Source organism: Misgurnus anguillicaudatus, chromosome 24, assembly GCF_027580225.2.
Source record: "Misgurnus anguillicaudatus chromosome 24, ASM2758022v2, whole genome shotgun sequence".
Classification (NCBI taxonomy): Eukaryota; Metazoa; Chordata; class Actinopteri; order Cypriniformes; family Cobitidae; genus Misgurnus; species Misgurnus anguillicaudatus.
Window position 1 is genome coordinate 32,856,669 of NC_073360.2, and position 23,970 is coordinate 32,880,638.

Sequence of the window (23,970 nt, forward strand, 5' to 3'; positions counted from 1 at the left end):
GTAAACGAATACTGACCTTGGAGGAAAGCAACGAAGGGAGGAAAGACGTACCGTTGTGAGTATACGTTTATGGAAGAGTAGTGTTGGCGGCTGGAAAACGCCCTGTCTGTGCATTTGGAACTATTACAGCGTGAAGACAATCTAGGACAAAGAAAATACAACAGTTGTGAGTAACGGAATCTTCTTACAGAAGTATTGTGTATGTATTTGACCTGTATATCTCTGAGTGTTTCCAAAAGAGAGCGGACGGCCCTACCCCTGAGCCAGCGCGGTGGGTGAGCCGAAGGGCCTTTGTGTGAAACAGCTCCAGTGACGAAATACAAACACTAGGCCGAGTTAACATCTCCATATTTCCGTCCAGAGCGAAGGAAAGGAAGACGGGCGCCTATTGTGTGCACTGAGTGGTGGGTGAGTCTTGGATGTAGAAATTTTCACTTGAAGTGGTGCTGTGTAATGCTGTGTCTTGCAGTGGGATTGCTGTTGTCTTGTCCGACGTAGCCCCCGCCTCCAGTCACTCGCTTCAGCGACGGCAAAGAGGAACTATGGTCCTAGAGTAAGACCTGTACATGATTATGCTGTGAGTGTGTTTCAGTCTTAAAAATCACGAAGTGGCATCTCGAAGTATTTTCCCAGCTAGGCGCTCGGCGGACTTGAGTTTATGAGTGGCGGTGAAGAACTGTGCTATTGACGGTGCGTGAGTACTATCTGTATTATTGCTACCTTACCTGTGTCTTCGTTTCATCATCGCAGAGCTTGAGGCGAAGGAGATCCGCCGCCCCGAGGTCTCAACGAGAGGGCGCCCCGGTCCAGTTTTCGATCGACCAACGGGTCTCGAGGAAAGGGCAGCGCTCGACCCGGTGTGCCGGCGTGACGTTCTCGCCCCTCTGTGGACCAACGAGCTCGCCGAGAGGGCTTCGGCCCCCGGCGCCACCTAGAAAAAAAACCACTGTCCAGTTGACGCATCGCGTAGCCAGCCATCGTAAGTCCGCCACCCTGTTACATGAAGCATAACCTGTTAAAACCTGCCAACTCAACAGGGAAGAGGAGTGTGCCGTGAGAGCTGTGCAGAGAGCCATACCTACCTCGAAGTGGTAGCCAGCAGCCATCTGTGGAGAGAGAGAGAGAACCAGCGTGAGCACTGAGATACCGAGCTGTGAAGAGAGCATTACCTACCGAACGCTGTAGTCAGCGCAGAGGTGAGAGAACCATTGGAGACCGATTCATTGTGTCTTTGTGTCCCAGCAGTCATCTGTGGAGAGAGAGAGAGAACCAGCGTGAACACTGAGATACCGAGCTGTGAAGAGAGCATTACCTACCGAACGCTGTAGTCAGCGCAGAGGTGAGAGAACCATTGGAGACCGATTCATTGTGCCTTTGTGTCCCAGCAGTCATCTGTGGAGAGAGAGAGAGAACCAGCGTGACCACTGAGATACCGAGCTGTGGAGAGAGCCTGGAGTGGCCGTTATTTTAAGTCCCCCTTTTTCCCTCCCCTATTTATTATTTTTTAAGTAAATTAAATAAAGTGCATTTTAATTTATGCTTACCTTGTGTGTCTGGTCATTGGGGGGGCTTTGGGAATCTCCTCGAGGTGGAGAAAGGGGCGTGACCTTAATTACATCTGGGTCCACCCCGACTTGTGACAGATTTGGCGTAGTCGGCAGTCCACCTCGGGTTGAGACCAAGGTCCCCCAATGACCTACCACCTTTTTTTAAAAAAATAAAGTTCCCATCAACCCACTATCAGTCCCCAAACAACGCGTTCTCGGGACGAGAACGGATTGGCGGGGGAGGATGTCACAAGGTGACGATCTTTTTAAGGGCGGAACCAAAGTTAGGGAAGTTTTGGTTCCGCCCGGAAGGTTTCCCCACCGGGCCACATATGAAGACGGACCTTTTGACTTCCTGGTTTCCAGGGCAGCGCTATCAGGGCTTTACGAGCCACAGGTGTAAAGCATTAACGAAACGAAGTGTGATTGGAGGTTGCGGAAAAATGAAGCACTTATATAGCTCTGTTGGAACACAGAGAGGGGAGAAGCGATTGACACGGAGCGATGTTCATGTGAAGCAGTTGACACGGGGGAAGCTCCTTTGCCAAAGGCAAATGAAGACACGCACCTTTTGAAGAGCCCGAGGGCTCTGTTGATCCGGCGATCGCTGAAGCGGGCGGAAAGAGGACAGAGCCAAGGAAGGTGAAAGGAAGGCAGGCCGTGGATCTTAAATAAGGAGCACCCCGAAGTCGTGTCGATTATTCCTGTTGTTGGTGTGGACCGTAGCGCTGAGTTGGGCTCACCTGGTACACTATTTTGGACTGCTGTATTGTTCTCTCTCTCGTTCTGGATTGTAGAAGTACGTGAAGGAAAATACCGAAGACCTTGAAGGTAAACGAAGTAAACGAAGTAAACGAAGTAAACGAATACTGACCTTGGAGGAAAGCAACGAAGGGAGAAAAGACGTACCGTTGTGAGTATACGTTTATGGAAGAGTAGTGTTGGCGGCTGGAAAACGCCCTGTCTGTGCATTTGGAACTATTACAGCGTGAAGACAATCTAGGACAAAGAAAATACAACAGTTGTGAGTAACGGAATCTTCTTACAGAAGTATTGTGTATGTATTTGACCTGTATATCTCTGAGTGTTTCCAAAAGAGAGCGGACGGCCCTACCCCTGAGCCAGCGCGGTGGGTGAGCCGAAGGGCCTTTGTGTGAAACAGCTCCAGTGACGAAATACAAACACTAGGCCGAGTTAACATCTCCATATTTCCGTCCAGAGCGAAGGAAAGGAAGACGGGCGCCTATTGTGTGCACTGAGTGGTGGGTGAGTCTTGGATGTAGAAATTTTCACTTGAAGTGGTGCTGTGTAATGCTGTGTCTTGCAGTGGGATTGCTGTTGTCTTGTCCGACGTAGCCCCCGCCTCCAGTCACTCGCTTCAGCGACGGCAAAGAGGAACTATGGTCCTAGAGTAAGACCTGTACATGATTATGCTGTGAGTGTGTTTCAGTCTTAAAAATCACGAAGTGGCATCTCGAAGTATTTTCCCAGCTAGGCGCTCGGCGGACTTGAGTTTATGAGTGGCGGTGAAGAACTGTGCTATTGACGGTGCGTGAGTACTATCTGTATTATTGCTACCTTACCTGTGTCTTCGTTTCATCATCGCAGAGCTTGAGGCGAAGGAGATCCGCCGCCCCGAGGTCTCAACGAGAGGGCGCCCCGGTCCAGTTTTCGATCGACCAACGGGTCTCGAGGAAAGGGCAGCGCTCGACCCGGTGTGCCGGCGTGACGTTCTCGCCCCTCTGTGGACCAACGAGCTCGCCGAGAGGGCTTCGGCCCCCGGCGCCACCTAGAAAAAAAAACCACTGTCCAGTTGACGCATCGCGTAGCCAGCCATCGTAAGTCCGCCACCCTGTTACATGAAGCATAACCTGTTAAAACCTGCCAACTCAACAGGGAAGAGGAGTGTGCCGTGAGAGCTGTGCAGAGAGCCATACCTACCTCGAAGTGGTAGCCAGCAGCCATCTGTGGAGAGAGAGAGAGAACCAGCGTGAGCACTGAGATACCGAGCTGTGAAGAGAGCATTACCTACCGAACGCTGTAGTCAGCGCAGAGGTGAGAGAACCATTGGAGACCGATTCATTGTGTCTTTGTGTCCCAGCAGTCATCTGTGGAGAGAGAGAGAGAACCAGCGTGAGCACTGAGATACCGAGCTGTGAAGAGAGCATTACCTACCGAACGCTGTAGTCAGCGCAGAGGTGAGAGAACCATTGGAGACCGATTCATTGTGCCTTTGTGTCCCAGCAGTCATCTGTGGAGAGAGAGAGAGAACCAGCGTGAGCACTGAGATACCGAGCTGTGGAGAGAGCCTGGAGTGGCCGTTATTTTAAGTCCCCCTTTTTCCCTCCCCTATTTATTATTTTTTAAGTAAATTAAATAAAGTGCATTTTAATTTATGCTTACCTTGTGTGTCTGGTCATTGGGGGGGCTTTGGGAATCTCCTCGAGGTGGAGAAAGGGGCGTGACCTTATTTACATCTGGGTCCACCCCGACTTGTGACACTCTCATTGATAAGAATGGTACGGACACAGACGTCGCCGCTGCCAGCAGTGTTCAACAAATACTGCGGTCACATTGAGCCTTATTGTGACAAGAGACGATGCCTCAATAGTTAACCAAAGCCGACTGTAGTTGCATACAATCTTACTTAACTCAATTTTAAAGGTTTACGATCTATAAGTGATGCAATACAAAACACGATGAGCGGACTATGCTGTCTAATAAGTGGAAATTAATCTGCTCGCAAACTTACCTTCGTGGCTCACGGGCTTCCTTCTGCACAGAAGCATCACAGCTATCGAGTTTTAATACATGTACTTAAACCTAACTATTTTCACTTGTTAGTGCCTAACAAACAGAAGTATTATATTAATTAAACAGCCATTTTATCTCCAATAAATAAAACGTTTACTTGTGTTTAACATGCACAAAATAATTTAATGGTGGTATGCAAAACATTCAATTTAATTTAAAATTGAATTAAATAAAAACATTGCTACTTGTGTTTTACATGCACAAAATAATTTAATGGTGGTATCCAAAACATTCAATTTAATTCAAGTATTATATTAGATACATTTTAAAACTTCAATGCATGTATGATAAGCCTATGATACGTAAATATTTAAAATGCATCAATAACTGATATCATAGGTTAAAACAGATAAAATCATAGTTAAGTCTTTCTTTAAGCCCATTACTGAGTGTATTTGTGTTTGTGAGTTTATGACTGTTGTTGTCTGAGGTGGTGACTCGGATGGGACGCCAGTCATCAGAATGGTTGATTTTCAAGTTCATCGTTCCACTCTGTACCTGACAGAGTTCCTTTAAGGACACAGACATGGTTGCTGCAAAAAATAAATAAATTAAGGACAAACGATAATTTCCCTACGTTATATAAGGCATGTTTACGTATAATAATGAGGCAACAAAAAAAAAACAGTTAGCTTGCATAATAATTCATGACTGTAATGGCGGAACTAGCGGGGTCAAGATTTTTTTTCTTTAAGCCCCAGTAATCACGTTAGATATCTCACCAAACATGATAACAAAACCAATGGATAGTGGCTAACTAAGTCAAATGCAAGCAATATGTGCTTTAAATTCACTTCACAAACGTGAATAGCGTAAAGAAAAATCTAGCAGCCTCAGAAACGATACATTAGACTTTAGTACTACCATTACTCCGAGATAAAACTGTTATACATAATATAAAAACTGTTATTATATAATTCATATAACTGAAACATAAATAACCAGTGTTTTGAGGACATTTACCTCAGTGGACGTGTTGCTCGACGAGGATTTCGTTGCGATTCTCAATCTTGAAGAGAAATATGCAGCGAAGTTCTCCCGCGGATTACTGACACCTATTGGTTATTTACTGGTACTACTGCCTTAATAATGACACTCCCAATGGATAAGGTGAGGATAATCAATTTAATAGCATTTAATAGAGCCGTGTAATGACGTATAAATAATACATTTAGCAAAAAATAGTCTGATAGACTGGTTAATATACAACACATGACTTAATTTGGCATACAAACAATTTGTAACCAAAGACTTGGCTATGTAAAGTGTGAATTTACTTTTATTAGTAACTTTGGTAAGTTTCAGATTTCAATTCATAAATAACCTTGATGGGGGGGCCCAAAAAATGCAGCCTGCCTAGTGTAGTCCATTTATTTAATCCGGCTCTGACTATAACCACAGCCTAAAATCAAAGGGACATGATAACTGAAGAACAATGGTCTAAAAACAGCTAATCCTTGTTGTAAGCCTAAACTTAAAACAAACTGTAAACTTATTTCATTTCAATGGTCAAAATATCATAAAAATCTCATTAGTTGTTATATTTGAAATAAAAAATGGGGACAAAACGTTTTTGTTTTTTTTGTTGTTGTGGGTTCACTGCACAAAATTACTTACTTAACCCCGATAACTTTGACTGTTTTTATATCTTATGATAACTTGATTGATGATAACTTGATGACGCTTTCTCATGTGTCTCGAAGTAAATTCTTCTTCGCTAAACAGTGACACGCAACCAAGTAATCAGTGTAGCTCATGACCTTCAACTGCTGGTGAAAGTAATCATTACCTCATTGCTCCGGTGTGGTACTACAAAGGCTAAGTTGATCCTGTTTTTCGGTGTATTTGCTGGTTGTATTTCCGGGACTGCTCCAGTCGGGGCCAGAACACCAAAAAGCGGTGACGGAAAACCGGGACGTTTGGTCACCTTACTGTCTCCCCCTACTCGTTGCAGGCGTTCAGAGTCATTTGCAGTTTACATTTGACAGTTTCTTGCCAGAATTTAAGATAACTTTTTTAATTAAAAAACATTTAAAAAATGGCCTCTGGTCTCCTTCCCTGTGTATAGCAACATTAGCAGCATTGCTGTGCTAATCTTGCAGGTTCCATGAAGAGGGTCTTTGCTTTCAGTATCCTTACTCTATTTGCATTTTGTGTATCAGACCCCAGATCTACTGTAGATGACATTTTGTTGCATTGGCAGCCAGCCTCGTCTTACATGACTTTAAAAAGCTCATGTGTGTGTTTGAGATCAAGCATTGTTGTGATCATGGCTATAGATTAAAGGTATAGCGGAGGATTTTCTCGAATTTTAGAAAAGAACCGCCTTCTCCACTTTTTAAAAAAATGCAATTGCGCAACACTCCTGATTGACAACTAGGAGGACCAATAGTCTTGATGATCCACCCGGAAAAAGAAAATCCTCCTGCTGTATGTGTTTTGTGCAGGCGCCGCACACATGTGCATGACTTTGCTTATTCGACCACCGTTAAGTTTTACAGATTTAATTCTTATCGACGATTAATCAATTAATTGTTAACATCCCTACATTGTACCCTTTCTTGTTTTCTAATGGTAAAGAGCTAGACCCAATAAACCCATAATGGGAACAATAGTGAAAAACACTTTAGGTGGTAAACGGGTGAAAGCAATTAGGTGCACTGTTACATAGTTCTGCATGTTGTGTTTGGGATATTCTAAAATGTTTTTAACATTTGAGCTTGCTTGCAGTTTATAAGTTGAATTTTTCTATGTAAGAGGAAGCATTGTGATCCAGAGATGAAAGGACTGATATATCTTCTGCTTCAAGGTACCGTGTCACTTTACTTCTATTCATGCATTTTACAGGATGAGAGGTTCTGTCACAGAATATATATATATATATATATATATATATATATATATATATATATATATATATATATATATATATATATATATATATATATATATATACTTCCGGCCATCCTGAGGCAAACTAATGTGACTTATGTTTTTTTTTATTTGAAATGTTGCATTATGCTAACAGGAAGCAAAAGTTACATTGCTAAATTTCACATTGCTTTATGTTTTCACACATTGCATAGTGCCTACTGTCCTTTCCCTGAAAACAAACTAAGGATCTTTTGCTGAATGCCGATAGTAATTGAGCTACAGGAACTGATTATTAAAATTGAGAGGTAGACACTCTTATATTCCCTGTTTTTCTCACAGGTGTTCTGCTGTATGAGACTTTGGCATGGGAAGTGAGAATGCCAACAGAAATTCATGGCCTCAGAGGTTCCTGTCTGGTTATACCGTGCTCTTACTCTTACACTTCATACCCACCTACTAACCCACGTAGAGTTGTGTGGTATCAGTATGTGTCGAGTGGCTACCCTTTAGTTTATGATCCCAGGTATCCAGGCAATGTTATTGACAAGTTCAGAGGAAAAACTGATATATATAACCCTACAAACTCAGATCGGGATTGTAGTCTGCTGATCAAAAGCGTGGATCCGTCTCACAATGGAGAAAAATTATATACATGGATTGACCCAGAAAATATTGGATGGCGCACCTATAAGTTTTATGACGTCACCTCCACGATCATTGTTTTCAGTACGTGAATACTTCACATGTTCTTTTAATCTAATATTTTTGGTTTTAAGTGTCATTACAGCTGTATTTTTCCCTACTGTAGCAAATCCACAGCAGCCCATCATTAATATTTCTGGAGGTTTAAAGACCGGTGACAGCATTACAGTAGCGTGTTACACCAACCACACCTGTCCATACAGCAAACCAAACATCACTCTGAAGGGTATTGAAGGATCTGATAAAATAGATGATGTCCGTATGGAAAATGGTCAATGGAAAATCACTCTGACACGCACCGGTGTTGTGAAGACTGAACGCTCAGATATTGAGTGTACTGTAACACATCATGGAGACATAACAACAAGAACTACAAAATCACAAAGTGCTAAATGTGTGTGTGCATATGCAATCACAGACAAATTCAAAGACATATGTGTGCTTGCCTTTGTTTAATCCGTGTCTTACAGTTTCAAAATGAATTTAAAGACATAAAGCATTTCATTATTTGTACATTTGAAAGAATGTAAAAGTAAAATCCATCAAATTAAGCTTTATAATCATGTTTGGTTTTTGTGTCAACTGCTTATAATTTAATTTCAGGTGTCTATTCTAGTATAACCATTGAGCCTAAACTGGCAGCAGATATCATAGAGGGTGTTGATATGAACTTCACTTGTACCGTCCATCATTCCTGCAAGATGAATCATCCGATCCTCTCCTGGAACTATGAGAAGATGCCGGTCAGAAATGGAAAGAAACAACTTACAGGGTTTGAATGGTCCACCTTTTCCACCATAACCTTTTGGGGGGCAAAGAAAGATGATGGAAAGAAATTAATCTGCACTACAAATATTTCTGGACAGAAAATCACAGCATCTGTCGACTTACATGTACAACGTGAGTAATTTCAAGACATCGTACACGATGTGTGCGATTCCTCTGTGTTTTTTAACTTATAGATTTTTGTCTGCAGATTCTTTTACAAAGTCTCCAAAACCAGTGACTCCAGTCCAGAATAAATGTATGTTTCTCACATTTGTCCTTTAGCTCTTTACATGATATATACATCATAATGACCCATAAATTACTTAATCTTTCACTTCCTTTAGTGTGTGCGTATCCTCTGTGTCTTTTCACTTATAGATTTTTGTCTGCAGATTCTTTTACAGAGTCTCCGAAACCAGTGACTCCAGTCCAGAATAAATGTATGTGTTTCACATTTGTCCTTTATCTCTATACATGATATATACATCATAATGACTTATAAATTACTTCATCTTCCACTTTCTTTAGTGTGTGCGATTCCTCTGTGTCTTTTCACTTATAGATTTTTTTTTGTCTGCAGATTCTTTTACAGAGTCTCCAAAACCAGTGACTCCAGTCCAAGATAATATATGTATGTTTGTGTATTTCACATTTTATCCCATATACATCATAATGACAAATGATTTTCTTCTTTCACTTCCTTTAGCTGTTTTCCAGAATGAACCTGATGTGAGGACCTTTGTCATCATGATAATTAGGCTTTACATTGCAGCCCCCTCAATTGCCTTTCTTCTCATTTGCATACTTGCTGAAGCCGTATACGAGAAGTGTAAGAAGAACAGGTACATGTGTTACATCAGGGTTATACTTAGAAAAAGTCTAAATGTTGTATTTATATAGAGACATAATGTAATTTATTTGGGCATGTATAGCTTTTTAATATTACAATATAGATATTAATTATAGGCCTTCACCTGGTAATCCAGAAGTTTGTAATATAGGTAATAAATGGTAAATAAATAAGTTAATATATATTTAGTTCAGATGCAAAAGCTGCTAAATGCCATCTCTCTTAAAAATGAGGTAATGATATTTTGATGAATGCTTAGTTCAAATCTTAGCTATCAATACTACACTGTGCTAACGTTACTATGTAAAATTAATGTTTATAATGTTAAGTGCAGATCGGCTGCCAAATCTCTCTTCACATAGTGTCGATCCATGACTGCCGTCTCTCCTCGTCTTTAGGAAACCAAAACATTTGTTATTTTTGACAAGGAATTTGTTACAGAGTTCAGTTTAGCCCCAGGCCATTAAACAAACAGAAGAAGATACCTAAAGTTAAGTCCAATCCAGATGTTTAACTGTGACAACGTGCATGAATCCGATGAAACCGTCTATACATTTATCAAATACTTTCGCTTCAAATCCATGTGATCCTGGCCTCAGGCCATTCAGAAATACCTCTTTGTTGGCAGAATCCATTAAAGCTCTCTCTGGCGCTGTTTCTACTCATCTCATGTTAATCTTGAGTACCTATTGAGTAGTATTACATCCTTCATATCTCAGAATCTATATTTTTATCAGATTTATAAAAGACAGATCAGCTCAAGCGATTGTTTTTGGAAAAGCACAAAGGCATCCAGCTGGAGGAGCAAGTCACGAGCAAGCACACACAAAACACCTGAATAACTTATGATTCACTACATCTTTGTGTCATTTACATTATATGCACTTACAACAAACAAAAACACATGCACAACTCTGCTGCTTCCTCGGATAAACAAACTATATCCAATGTTTCCATAAGACCGGCATACTTGGAAAGCTGAACAAGGCTTCTGCTAACATCCAAAAACACGCTCTTCTTTCGTGCCATTGTTGAGTCTTGATATAAAACAAAGCTGTCGCGTGAAGTGATGCCTGTGTGACTACTCGAAAGGAACAATGCTAAGGAGTGTGCCAATGACTATTCACAGCCCAAATACCAGTAACTATTTAACAAAATCCTTTCATCTTTAACCCGCAGAAGAAAATATAATGGTGGAAACAGTTTAGTAGCCCAAATCGAAACTCAAAAAAGCAGTGGACTCTGCAACATCACGCTGTGAACAGCATCTTTCGTTGAGTTTACACTTTATCTCTGGATTAAAGTCAATGCTGAGTTGCAGAAAGTTGTTCTTAAGAAGTTTTCAAATATATGTAATGGAAACATAATTTCAAAAGGTAAAATGCTATTTCATTGCTTTATATAGAGTAATGTTATAAAAGACATGAACGCTGCAGAATGTACCGCACGTGACCCCATTACCTTAATAATGCAGGTTGCCACTGCCTTGCTATTGCATGTTTCTGTGACGAAAATAATGTGATACGTAAATAAGAGATAAATATAAGATGTGAACTTGAGCACAATTGTTCTGCGCATGTGCACAATGTATTTTGCATCTGATTGAGAAAATACTACAATTCACACATTTACATTGATTAGATTACGCCTGTAATCTGAGCGGGCACCGCATGCCCTGCTTTTGTTAAGCCAGAGCAATAGTGTCCACTATCCAGCCTCTGCTTGGAGACAGCCTTTTACTTTATTTGTCCCCCTTAACAGACAAAGAGCTGTTCTGGGGTCCTTTGCATTCGGTCCACGTACAGTCGCAGAGAGCATATAGGACAGACCAAAGCTAAGGCTGGGTCTGCCTCCTCAGGGGGCAGCGCTTGCAAGCTCACCACTTGATCCTTGAAAGGAGTGGTGGGAACCTTAGGCACCTAGCTGGCTAGGGTCTTAGTGTTACACTGGAGTCTGCAGACCAGAACTGTAGGCACGAATCGTCGACCGAAAATGCGTGTAGGTCCCCTAACGTCTTCACTGAGGCCAGTGCAATCAGCATCAAAGTTTTCATTGACACAAACTTGATACAGGCTGTTTCAAGGCTCAAATGGGGCGCCCTGGAGACATTTCAAAGCAAAGAAAACTACCTGTGTCGGGGGAGAATCAAGACATGAAAGTATGCGTCCTTTAGGTATATGGCTGCAAACCAATCTTGGGGATGGATGCATCAAAAATGGTTTTCTGCAAAAACATCTTGAACAGCATCTTGTGAAGTGCACGATTCAGCGGGCACAAATCCAAGATCGGTCGTAACTCACTTTTTTATGAGTATAATGAAGTAAGGACTGTAAAACCCTCACCTCATGTTAACTGGAGGTATCAGCTCTATCGTGTCCTTCGCCAGTAGGACCACAATCTCCGCACGCAAGACATGGGCATCTTTCACTCAAGTGAAGAGGATGCCGGAGAACTTGGTTGGTTGCAGGGGCGAATTAAATCGCATAGCTGAGTCTGATGGTACATAGAAGCAAACACGATGGGCTGGGTAGCTCTTGAGAAGCTCTTAGAAACCGTGCTAGGGGAACTAAGGGCACCACAAAAGTACCCACAGTGGTAAAAAAAACCCAGCATTCTGACCAAACATTGGCCTACTTATCATCCCCTCATATACTAATTGGTGATATTACTCTGTCTCTTCTCCACTTATAAGCTGGTGTGTGCTGGGCGTTCTGGTGCAATATGGCTGTTGTTACATTATCCATGTGGATGCTGGACATTGCTTAATAAATATATAATTAAATCAGCAGTGGCACTGGCCACCCATGACCACCCCCTAGCTATCCCCCCTGACTTGACTAATACTGAATTTTGGAATTTGAACTGAGTGTAATAAATCAATTGCATGGTTAGTCATGACTACATAGGAGATTAAAACATATGTTTTTAAACTTTTTACCTCACATTCATGGCATTTTTTGTCTTTTCTGCTCTGGAAGGATAGCTTGAAATCAAAAGGCGCAACAAAGGCATGTGGAGCTGCACAGTTCGACTTACAAGTGGAATTAAAGTATTGTACAGTGAGATCTGAGTGCTTGTTATGCTTTCAAATGGCTCTCGCAGCACAATATCACTTTGCAGCGCCGCATAAAGTTAAGAGCAAGGGGGGCCCCTAGTGGTTCAGGCCTCTATGCAGCTTGCGTGCCCTGCGTATAGGGAGGATCGGTTCTGACTTCAGTCACACTCTTGGGCAAAATGACCAACTGCTTGGTTGTTTCAACTCATGGTTTAGTAACAGTAAATGCTGGTGGGTTAAGATGACCCAACAGATGGGATGTTTTTAACCCAACTGCTCTGTCATTTTAACCCAGCAGCGTGTTCTGTCCAATATTGAAAAACAACCCAGCACTTTTAAGAGTAGATTATATGTCAGAATAAAACTTATATAATTATATATATATATATATATATATATATATATATATATATATATATATATATATATATATATATATATATATATATATATATATATATATATATATATATAAATATATATTAAAAGATTCAAATGTTATTTATAATTGTATTTTGACAGCTGTACAAATTAATATTAATCATATTTTTTCTGTACTTGTATAGCTGACAGACTTTAGCGTCAGTGCTGGATCATGTGTCTGTGTCTGTATAACTGCTAAAACCTTTCTGGAGAAGTGCTGATCGATGAAACTGCAGCTTTCATAACAACATTCAGCATTAACCCTGTATTAATAAAACATTACAAATTAAAGAATGCATGTGAATAGATGTTCAAATAAATGACTGAATTTACCTTAAAGTAAACAGTAAGCTTGTAAGTAAATTAAAATTCAGCTTTAAGAAAACAGTATTTACATAAAGCAAAAATGATATGTCATATGGTTATGTTTTGGTTATTAATAATGTCTTGACTGGGCAGTGTTTACTGCTGTTGTTAATAAATGATTGTTTTGGGGGTTTTGTGTGTTTATCTTTTCAGTTAATCTTATACGCTCTGCACCACTTTTATTATATTTATTATAAGCTACTCTTTGGGCCCTATTTTAACGATCTAAGCGCATTGTCTAAAGCGCACAGCGCAACGTCTAAATGGGCGTGTCCGAATCCACTATTGCTAATTTAACGACGGGAAAAATGGTTTGTGCGCCGAGCGCATGGTCGAAAAGGGTAGGTCCTGTTGTAATGGGAGTATTTTGGGCGTAACGTGCAGTAAACCAATGAGAGTCTCAGCTCTCATCCCCTTTAAAAGCAAGTTGCTGGTGCTATGTCTAATCCCTATTTAGATGACGGACTTTGTAAACTGAAAAACTAAGCGGAGGAAGAAGATCCCCAGTTTAAGATTAATGTTAAATAATTGTGTTGTTTTTCACTTGTATTGAAATTTTTATTTTTTTATTAAAGAGCCAGTAAGATGACAATTTTAAGCATCCTATCACTATTTGTAAGTCCCGGACAACAGGTTTAAATGCATGCAAGGTCAAAAAACACTGTAATTTTCTCAAAATATAAATTTAAAATTACCCCATTTCTCAGAGATCCCCAAACGATTCGTGTGAAGCCATCCAACGACTCAGCCTGCCTAAACCCCACCTTTCAGTAGCCTACTCTGCTCTGATTGGTCAACTGACAGAGTGTCTTTGCACACAATGCACAGATCACAGATCAGTCTCACAGACCACAGATCGGTGGCACAGACCAACAACAGTGCAACATGTATTGACCTCGTGCTAACATGATTTACTGAGAAGACATTGTCAACATCAATACACATCATTCATCATTAATCCAAGCAATAAAAACGACGATTGAAACTAACAATTTTACACTCATTTAAGCATTTATCTAAACTAACCGGGTCATTGCAAAACCGTAAATAAGCATGCGTTAGCTGTTTGCTAACGTGACTCTCTGACAGTAAATGAACAGTTTAAACACACAACATCATTCATCATTAACCCAAACAATACAAACGACGATTGAAACTAACAATTTTACACTCATTTAAGCATTTATCTAAACTAATCGGGTCATAGCAAAACCGTAAATAAGCATGTGTTAGCCGTTTGCTAACGTGACTCTCTGACAGTAAATGAACAGTTTAAACACACAACATCATTCATCATTAACCCAAACAATACAAACGACGATTGAAACTAACAATTTTACACCCATTTAAGCATTTATCTAAACCAGTTATTCTCAAAGTGTGGTCCGCGGACCACTGGTGGTCCGCCAAACCCCCCCAGTGGTCCGCCAAAAGATGACCTAAACTAGGCAAGTGTTTATACCAGGGGTTCTCAAAGTCCGGACTGCGGTCCGGATCCGGACCCGACGGGAACTTGATCCGGACCCGCGTCCACTTCATATTACAAGTGCATTAATTTCTATGTGATTGCTAAATGTGTGCATTTGCTACTTTACAAATGCATATTAAACTTGTAAACCATTCGTTTCGTTTTTTTTTCTTTTTAGATTTAAGAGTATTCCTGGTCCGAAAATAAAACAAGTTATTTAAAAATGTCCTGTGTGACGCTGTAGCCATCACACCCAGATATTATGCACAGCTACTTCATGCACTACGGCTTTTGATCAGTAAGTCCTTATCAATCTGAAATCACTGTTGGTTTGAGTCGTTTAAAACATGCATTTGAAAAAGCAACACTCGTCAAACATAATCACTATACATATTTTTATTCAAGGTTTGAAGAACAGCAATATAAATATATCCTTAAGACATTTCCTGGAGCTGCGTGTGTCTGGTTCTTCCCCCTGGCTTATGGATGTAGCGTCATTTCACCGTAATTCATTAAGACATTGAAGCATAGTAAGCATTATTTCTTGTGTTTATGTTTAAAAAATATTTTTTAGTTTAAATGCAAAATACATTTATGTTTTTCCCAAACTTTTTGTGTTGATTTGTTAAATAAACAAATGATTTACATAAAGTTTTTCCGGACCTATGTAAATGATGAGAATTCAGATTGGGACCTTTTAAATGTAAACTTTGAGAACCCCTGGTTTATACAATTGTCACTTATTTAAGTAGATTTTTTGCACTTGCAAAACTGTGATATCAGTTCTTGCCTTTCTGTTTTAATAACATAAAAATGGATCGGTTGGCTAAACCAAAGAGGAGTCAAAATAAAAGATCAGCATCAACTGAAAGCAGCTAAAATGCACAGATCCACAGATCTATTAGTTAATGTACTGTAATGTAGTTAGTGTAATGTACTAGTTTTTGTTCATGTGTAAAATCCCTGTAATTTCAGTGATTTTGGACATTAAGGGGAACATTTTTTTCCAGTATTTTATTGTTACCATAGTTACAACCATAGACTTCATATACCCACCACCTCAGTTTTAGTATGTTTAATTGCATTTTTTTCACGTTCAGTTTGTTGTTCATATTAAGCTGCAACTCATTTCACATTTACTTTTTCAAATGAAATAAAATTCATATAACAATTTCTGAACATATTTGCATTTGTTTTTAAAAAATTAGTTTTTGACTTGAAACAGTTGCATATTAAACTTAAACTTAGCTTATCCTCCTATTTTGTTGTTTTTTGGGGGAGTTTTAGAGTGAGATTCTGTTAGGTGGTCCTCAGAAAAAAATTGGAAGATAAAGTGGTCCTTGGGCTGAAAAAGTTTGAGAAACACTGATCTAAACTAACCGGGTCATAGCAAAACTGCTTGCTATCGTGGCTCTGACAATATATGTTAGAGTTTAAACAACGATATCATTCATCAATAATCCAAGCAATAAAACGACTATAGACATTTTACACTCATTTAAGCAAGTATGTAGCTATAATCATACTTACAGGTTGTGGGTAGGAGACGAATGTTGTTCCAAATAAAGTGGGTACTGAACCATCTTGCATTGCCAAACGTCTAAATCCCTCCGTTAAAAATTAATTTTAACCACTGATTCTTCACAGCCAGACACGTTTAGAATATCCCTCCTTGAAAAAGTCTCCTTTGGTAGTGAAAACAACAAAAGCTGAAAACAGCGTGAGCTGATGTTTACACTCACACACACGAGCTAGCTGTGGGCGGGTCATAGTTAGTTTTCGTTTCTCCCGCAGGCAAGGCTGTAGGCGGAGATTAGTATCTCATGTGACGTGGATAAGTTCGTGTGACCTGGATAATATCAGGAAGAAGACTCACTCCCTATAACGACTAATTTCAGCGATTCAGAGTCGACTCCCTGCTTTAGAAGCCAATAACTTTATTGATCGTGCACTTTTTGGTTCAACTACTTTACACGTTGTTTACATTGATGGACAGCTACACGACACACTGCAATAAAGGTTAGTTTCGATTTTGGATCTGTGTGGCTCTTTAAAACCTTTAAAACCCGTTTTCTTTTAGTCATGGAAGTAAAAAAGCAGGCTTGTAATTGCTTTAAATGTATGGCTATCCAATATCATTAAAAAATAATTTACAAGTATGTGAGATAAGGTTTGTACTCTAAAAATACTTTATTTGTAACAAACAGGAGATAAAGAATTTACAAACGGCTCTCTGCACGTTTCAGCACTTTGGACAGCGTTTTTTTTAGCAAAGAGTTTTTTTTAAGCATTACTTAAAAATGTTTCTCATCTCACCATATCCGCAGGTACAGAGTCATCATATACAATAAATCCGTGAGGTAGCATTAAAAAAAACATTTAAAAACAGATGCATTTGTTTAAAGCAAAGCCTTTATTTACTTACCAGGCTACAGGTGAAGCAGCTTTGCGCTTCTAACGTCTCATAATTAGTCCAAGAGACTCAATAATAATCTTTTACATTCAATCCTTTAATCTTTCATATTTAAAAGCGTTTTTGTGCTACTGCGCATTCATGTACTTTGTGATAAGCAAACCCGCGTTGTCTCCATAGGCGCATATTACTAATGCGCTCTTTAAATAACATAAAACACATTGCGCCATTGACTTTAGACTTTAGACCAGGTTTTTGTTGGTCAATGGCGTAGTCTATTTTAGTTGCCTCAAAATAGCAACGCGCCAACAATGCGCCTGAACACACCTTGTTTTCAGACCAGAACGCCCATGGGCGCAAAAGGGGGTGCAAATGCATTTGCTATTTAAACAACGCGGCGCTAAACGTGAAAATTAGGGTGGAAACTAGCGAAAGACACTTGCGTCGCGCATTGAGCTGCATTGCGCCGGGTGTAAGATAGAGCCCTTTATGTCTTACTAAACTGCATGTTTTTCATGCAGCTAATTATACACCCGTATTCTTAATTTGGGTGAATTTAGGTGTGAAATTAAAGCCCAGCTAACCTAAAAAATTCACTTTTAAATGTGTTTCTATCAAAAAATGAGTCGCCAGTGTGTGTGCAGAAACATCATGTTATTATACAAATCCATCTATTCTTCTTTGTGTTATCTCCTTTAAACCACAACAGTCACACAAAACAGGCTGTCGGGGATGTAAAATGTGAAACCCCCTACTTTACATTTCTATTAATTTTTGCTTTGTTTGTCTTTTCACATATTGTTATATTTTAAATGATGATGTCTTTTATTCTGTAATATCATATATAATTGTTTTTCTGGTATTTTCATGGACTATTATGCAACATGTATTTTATGTGTTTGTGTATTTCATGCATTTTCATTATTATGTTCTTGGTTTTCTTTTTTTAAACCTGTAAAGCACTTTGAACTGCATTCATTAGTTTGGAAAAGTGCTATATAAATACAATTTTGATTGATTGATTGATGCTTTTTTATATCTACATTGTTTGTTGATCTAAATGCAGTGTAAAAGATTTAAAGAAAGGGATAAAGTAAGTCTTTGTCATTTCACCTGTTTTGTTGTGGTATTAATGTAAGTGTTACAGTAATCTGTTCAGAGGTCAAATGATCTGTATGCAGTGTCAGCAGACAATACTTTCTCTAAACCCTGTATACCACCAACAAAGAGATATTGTCCATTTAACCCAGTCAGTCCCTAAAACTGTATTTTTTGTGAAATATTATAGTTGTTTAAAGTATCTGTCTACACTCTTAAAAATAAGGATGCTTCATGATGCAATAGAATAACTATTTTCTGCTGAATCGTAAAGGGTCTTAAGAACCTTTCACAAAGGCTCTTTGTACTAGGAACAAGGATATTTTGATTAAAACAAAGTATTAAAGGGTAACCAGACTATAAACACATGCATGGTGTAATAGATTAACACTGGGATTGGCTGTATAAATGTGAAATTAAAAAACATTACAAATGTCATAGTTTTAATAAACGTTGAAAATATATGTTCACTTGGAGGCCACCATTTTGTTCATCACAATACATCACATCAAAAGGTTGCAAACAAAACCCATTTCTATTATCTAATGCTACAGTGATATGAACATGGCAAACACGTCTTCAATCAATAGATTATAAAATGATGTGAAACAGAAGATGAGAGTTATAAATTCACACAGACAGTAGGTGGCGGTATATGGTCTTGACATCTGGGGCCCGTTCTTCGTACGTCGTTTAATACATCCAAGATCAAATGAGACATCTAAGATGTTTAGATCTCACTAATTATGATCTCGCTTATTTGGTTCTTTGAACACCACTGCTGTTGATGATTAGTATGGCAGGATTGAATTATCTGAGATCACTGCACGTTCATGCACTGCAAGAAAAGGCCAAACATATCGATAGTAGAAACACTGATCAGCAACGCTGTGATTGGCCAGTTGTTACAATGGCCAAGAACACGCCCATTTTTTAACCCCTGCAGTCTGAGAGCCATTGATGAAAGGTTGTGAACTTTTTATGACACTGAAATTAAAAACCCAGTTAAAGCTACTTTGTACATAAATCACCATAAATAATGTAAAATTTTCTGTAAAAATATAATCTTGATATCTTTACTATGCTTGTCAAAGATTGAAATAAATGATTGTAATTAAAATTTGATGTTCCTAAAGTACTTTAAATCTCTTTTAAAAACAGTTAAATGCTGTTTGAAACAGCAACATAAAAAGCAGAATAAAAACAGGTGGTGGTCCTCCATCTTCATGTGATGTGCTGGCAGGAGTGATGTCTTTAAACCAGTGGTTCTTAAACTTTTTCAGCGTGCGGTCCCCTTTGTGTACGGTGCATTCCTTTGCGCCCCCCCCCCCAAAGAAAATTTACGACAAATTTGTTCTAAAACGTAACATTTTAATCAAACAAAACATATTAAATTATACAAAGTAGTGCTGTTGGTTAATAGCCTTATTTTTTAGGTTTAATTACACAGAATTCATGATAAATTAATGTATTTTAAAAATGTCATAAAACTGGGGCCCCCCCGGCACCATCTCGCGGCCCCCCTAGGGGCCCCGGCCCCCAGTTTGAGAACCACTGCTTTAAACTGTCTGATTGTGCAGATCATCTCTGGAGCAGTTGCTCTTTCTTAAACCCACAGCCAATGCAACAATTTAATTCCTGATAAATAATTTTTTTATTGTAGTTTATTATAAGATAGTGTTTTCCTCTCTTTTGTGCAGTTGTAGATAATACACCAACACTTTTAGCAGTTTCCAAGAATGTGGTAAATAAAGTATGATGTGCAGTAAGGGAATGGTAATGTTATTCTACATCAAAAGATTATAAAATGCAATCGTTTCTGATAGCAATGCACATGACAAAGAAATCCTCTCAGATGGTAGTCCTTATATGCAAGTGGTTAAATAAGTTTACTTCAATTGCATTATTCTTAACTGATTTCTGACTATATTAGCAGTATTCCACGTTAACTGAAAGTCCTGCATCTGCTGAGTCTGCACAGAAAAGTGTAGTAAAGAAGATAAAGATATGTAAAAATATGTGCAAAAAACTAATTTTGTTATTTTGGTCATTTTTGTCACAGAACAGGGACAGGGGGTAACATATTTGTAGACAACGTTTTAAAGATAGAACAGATAGAAGTTACTAAACGAAAACCCTTTCATGCATGACTTTGTAAGCTACTTGACAATCTAAAGAAAAAACTAAAATAGGAAATTAGTTTATTAAAATGAAAATTATTTCACACTGTGTAATAGTCTTTATTGTACATAACATCTATTAGTGCTGGGTATGATTAATTCAAACAAATTTAAAATGAATGTGATCAGCATGTTTGTCTTGTCATTCGTTTAAGAATAATAATCAAACACCTGTTACACAAAAAAAGTCCCACAAGTACAGAAAAAAATATATTTGTTATATTATATATTTTTTAAATAACATAGCTAAAAGATTTAATTAATATATCCTTTTGTATTATGTGTTGAATTTGAAAAGCTCTTTATATTAATCATGCAACTTGCGCAGATTGCGCTCGTATAATGGAGAATACGCGACTGCGTCAGACTTTCCGTATCACATCCGCTTAAAAAGGTACAAACTAATCTTGTTTACTTGAAATAAGCCTGCTCCCGAGCAGGTTTGAGCTTACGGACCTGTTGCTTTGACAGCAAGTCTAGGATGAGCTTCGAAGAACCAAATAATCCAAGATCATGCCAAATCGTCAATAATCAAATCCAGCTAACTGAGTTAGCGACGTACGAAGAACGGGCCCCTGAATGCAATTACAATACAAAAACATCAACGTCTTAGACACTTTCAATGTGAACCGAAAAGAAATAAATAACGAACAAGATGAAAAGATGGATTAAAATCAAGATGATCTGAGAGGTAAGAAAGTGGGAGGGAATAGTAAAACATCATATAAAAAACAGCTAAGACCAGCCAGAAAATTTTATAGATTCAGAAAATGGCATGCTACAGATTCATGCTTTATGACAGAGAGCAGGGGAGTTTCGGTAGATTGACCGCTCTTGAAAATGGACTGGTTGCTGTCCAGGAGGTCATTTTGTGTGAAGGAGGAGAGCTGGTCAAAAAGCACACACTAACGAGTCTTGGCAATGAAGGGAACGACAGATACAGGTCTGTAGTTCTCCAACATTGCAGGATTAAGAGTGGGTTTCTTCAGCAGTGGGGTTATCCTGGCCTCTTTTAAAGCTGTGGGAAATGTATCAGTGTAAAAGAAAGGAATTTATCATGTGTGTGAGAGCAGGGATGACCGAAGGAGAAATTGCCTGAAGGAGATGGGTGGGTATGGGATCTAACTGGCAGGTAGTCGGGTGGTTCATAACAAAGGTTTTAGAAACATCCTCTTCAGGAGAGAGAAAGAGGGGAGTGAGCATGCATCAGGATTTTGAGCCTGTGCAAGAGGCAGTGGGGCAGAGAACTGACTGCTGATTGAGTTTGTTTTCTTCACAAAGAAAGAAGCAAAATCATCACCTGTTAAGTCAGATGAAGGTGAAGGGCGTGGGGCAAAGAAGAGCAGAGAAGTTTGTCACAAGTGATGAACAGGCGGAACCAAAAGTGGTGAGGAAAAGTTCTGCCCGGACCAACTTCCGCAAACACCGGCACTTCCGGGTAACCCCTAGCAACAGCAATCGGGGCGAAATACACACCAGGTGTGTGCGATGACGCGGCGAGAGCTCATTGGACTAAATGAGCCAGCTAGAAGGTTAAAAGCAGCATCAGGAAACCAGGAAGTGGTCGGTTGTGTTTGATGATGGACGTGTAAATACGCAGCGTGTGGACAAAGAAGCGGCATTGTGGGTGAAGACGGACGGGACGGACTGAACACAAAGTAAAGATAAGTGGATTATTAAGAAGAGGGGCGTTTCGCCGGAGAATTTCCCTAAACGAGGTACGGATATTATGACATTAGCCAGCCTTGCCTGAAGTCGGTGTATGGTGAATGCTGCCAGAAAGTCATACATCGCTAACCCGGAAGCAAAGAGCTGCGAGGAGAGAGAACAAGAACAAAGTCGTGAGTACCCACATTGTTGTTGTAAAGTGAACTATTGAAGTGAGAACTAACTGTGTGTGGAAAGGCTGAGAGCGTGTGTTACAGTGGCCCCACTGTGGAAGTATGAAGTAGTGGGCGCGCCAACAAAGGAAGCGGCTGGCAGAACAAGACCAGGGGGCAGACGAACTACATCCCACTCACCATGACGGGCTCGAACGGCGTTCTCCCAATCCTAAGCCGGACTGAACGTGAAGAGATTGGCCTTTAATATCACGAACGAGTGTGGGCTGCTGTGGGTGAGTGTGCTGAATTGCTGTGTGTGCACCAGAGTGCTGCTGTGTTCTTGCCATTCGTCCTTACTACAGCTCCAGGTGAAGTACCGTGTGAGTAGGCTTGTGAAGTGCCGAAGCGGTGGTACCATCGTGGATCCCCCTATTATCCCCCTGGTCTGTGTGTATTTTGCCGCTAAGGAAGAACCGTGAGTACGGTAAATAAAGTGTTACACTGATACTGCATTGAGTGGAAAACAATCTAGACGAAAAATCCAGAGTCATACTTACCTAACCTGTGCTGTTGTGTGTTGGAGGAGCGATTGCTGTTCACTGTGAAGCAAGTACCTCTTAGGTCCTCCTTGGACAAGGCGGAGAGCGAGTCTACACCCAGCCGCCCGTACTGGTCCTTTGGTCAGGTGATGTACCGTTTCCTTCTTTACTCCTCCACGCTGTGAAAGAAGACCGAAGGTAGTGTGAGTAAACTCTGTACAAGTTGGAGAACTGAAAGTAAAGTTGAAGAGTTACATTTACCTGTTACGTCCGAAAGTCCCACGTAGTGTGCCCGCCTGTTGGAGAACTGAAAGTAAAAGTTAAGAGTTGCACTTACCTGATACGTCTGAAAAGTCCCACGTAGTGTGCCCGCCTGTTGGAGAACTGAAAGTAAAGTTAAGAGTTGCACTTACCTGTTACGTCCGAAAGTCCCACGTACTGTAGTGTGCCCGTCTGTTGGAGAACTGAAAGTAAAGTTAAAGAGTCACGTTTACCTGTTACGTCCGAATGTCCCACGTAGTGTGTTCGCCAGTTGGAGGTCCAAGAGAGAAGTCGAGAGTTATACTTACCTGTTAAGACCGAGAGTACCCCCTCCCCCTTGCTGCACCTGTACACCCCCTTGCAGACTACCTGCGTCACCTGAAGAGAGAACCAGGCCCCAAAAAGTCTCTAACTGTTTGCGATCACAGGAGGCAGCGTGGGAGTATCCTTGAGGAGCAGGAGAAAGGATTCACCTCTCACGGCGAGGCGGGGCCTTGGCTCTGTTCCATAGCTCACCACCAGGCTCCGCCAAGGAAGGATCTCAACATACAGGTGACCACTGGAGTTCAAACCTCCTATTAATTGTGTGTTCTATTTGCCTCCATGAGTCGAGAAGGGCGCCACGTGGATACGAAGGAGAAACCGAGGAAGTTACGACCTGTACACATTAGAAGGAGTCATACGTACTGGGGATGAAGGAGCTCCGTCCCTTTCCCCTTGGCCCCTCTCTCACTCCCCCCTGCAACGATACACAACAGAGATCATTTTAATCCCCTTTCCCCATCCCCA

At 40.1% G+C, this 23,970-nt stretch overlaps 2 protein-coding genes across 2 annotated transcripts in view; both read left to right on the plus strand.

Annotated features, from left to right (window-relative positions):
- Positions 1-23,970, plus strand: part of LOC129438471 (sialoadhesin) — a 133,149-nt gene that overhangs the window by 75,697 nt on the left and 33,482 nt on the right. The gene's annotated exons all lie outside the window — the stretch shown is intronic.
- Positions 7,140-23,763, plus strand: LOC141349211 (sialoadhesin-like). The gene is made up of 10 exons (XM_073863013.1): positions 7,140-7,170; positions 7,575-7,961; positions 8,044-8,331; positions 8,541-8,837; positions 9,286-9,336; positions 9,412-9,547; positions 21,840-22,037; positions 22,707-22,824; positions 22,965-23,061; positions 23,546-23,763. Exons 1-10 carry the CDS (start codon positions 7,140-7,142, stop codon positions 23,761-23,763), a joined length of 1,821 nt encoding a protein of 606 aa, XP_073719114.1.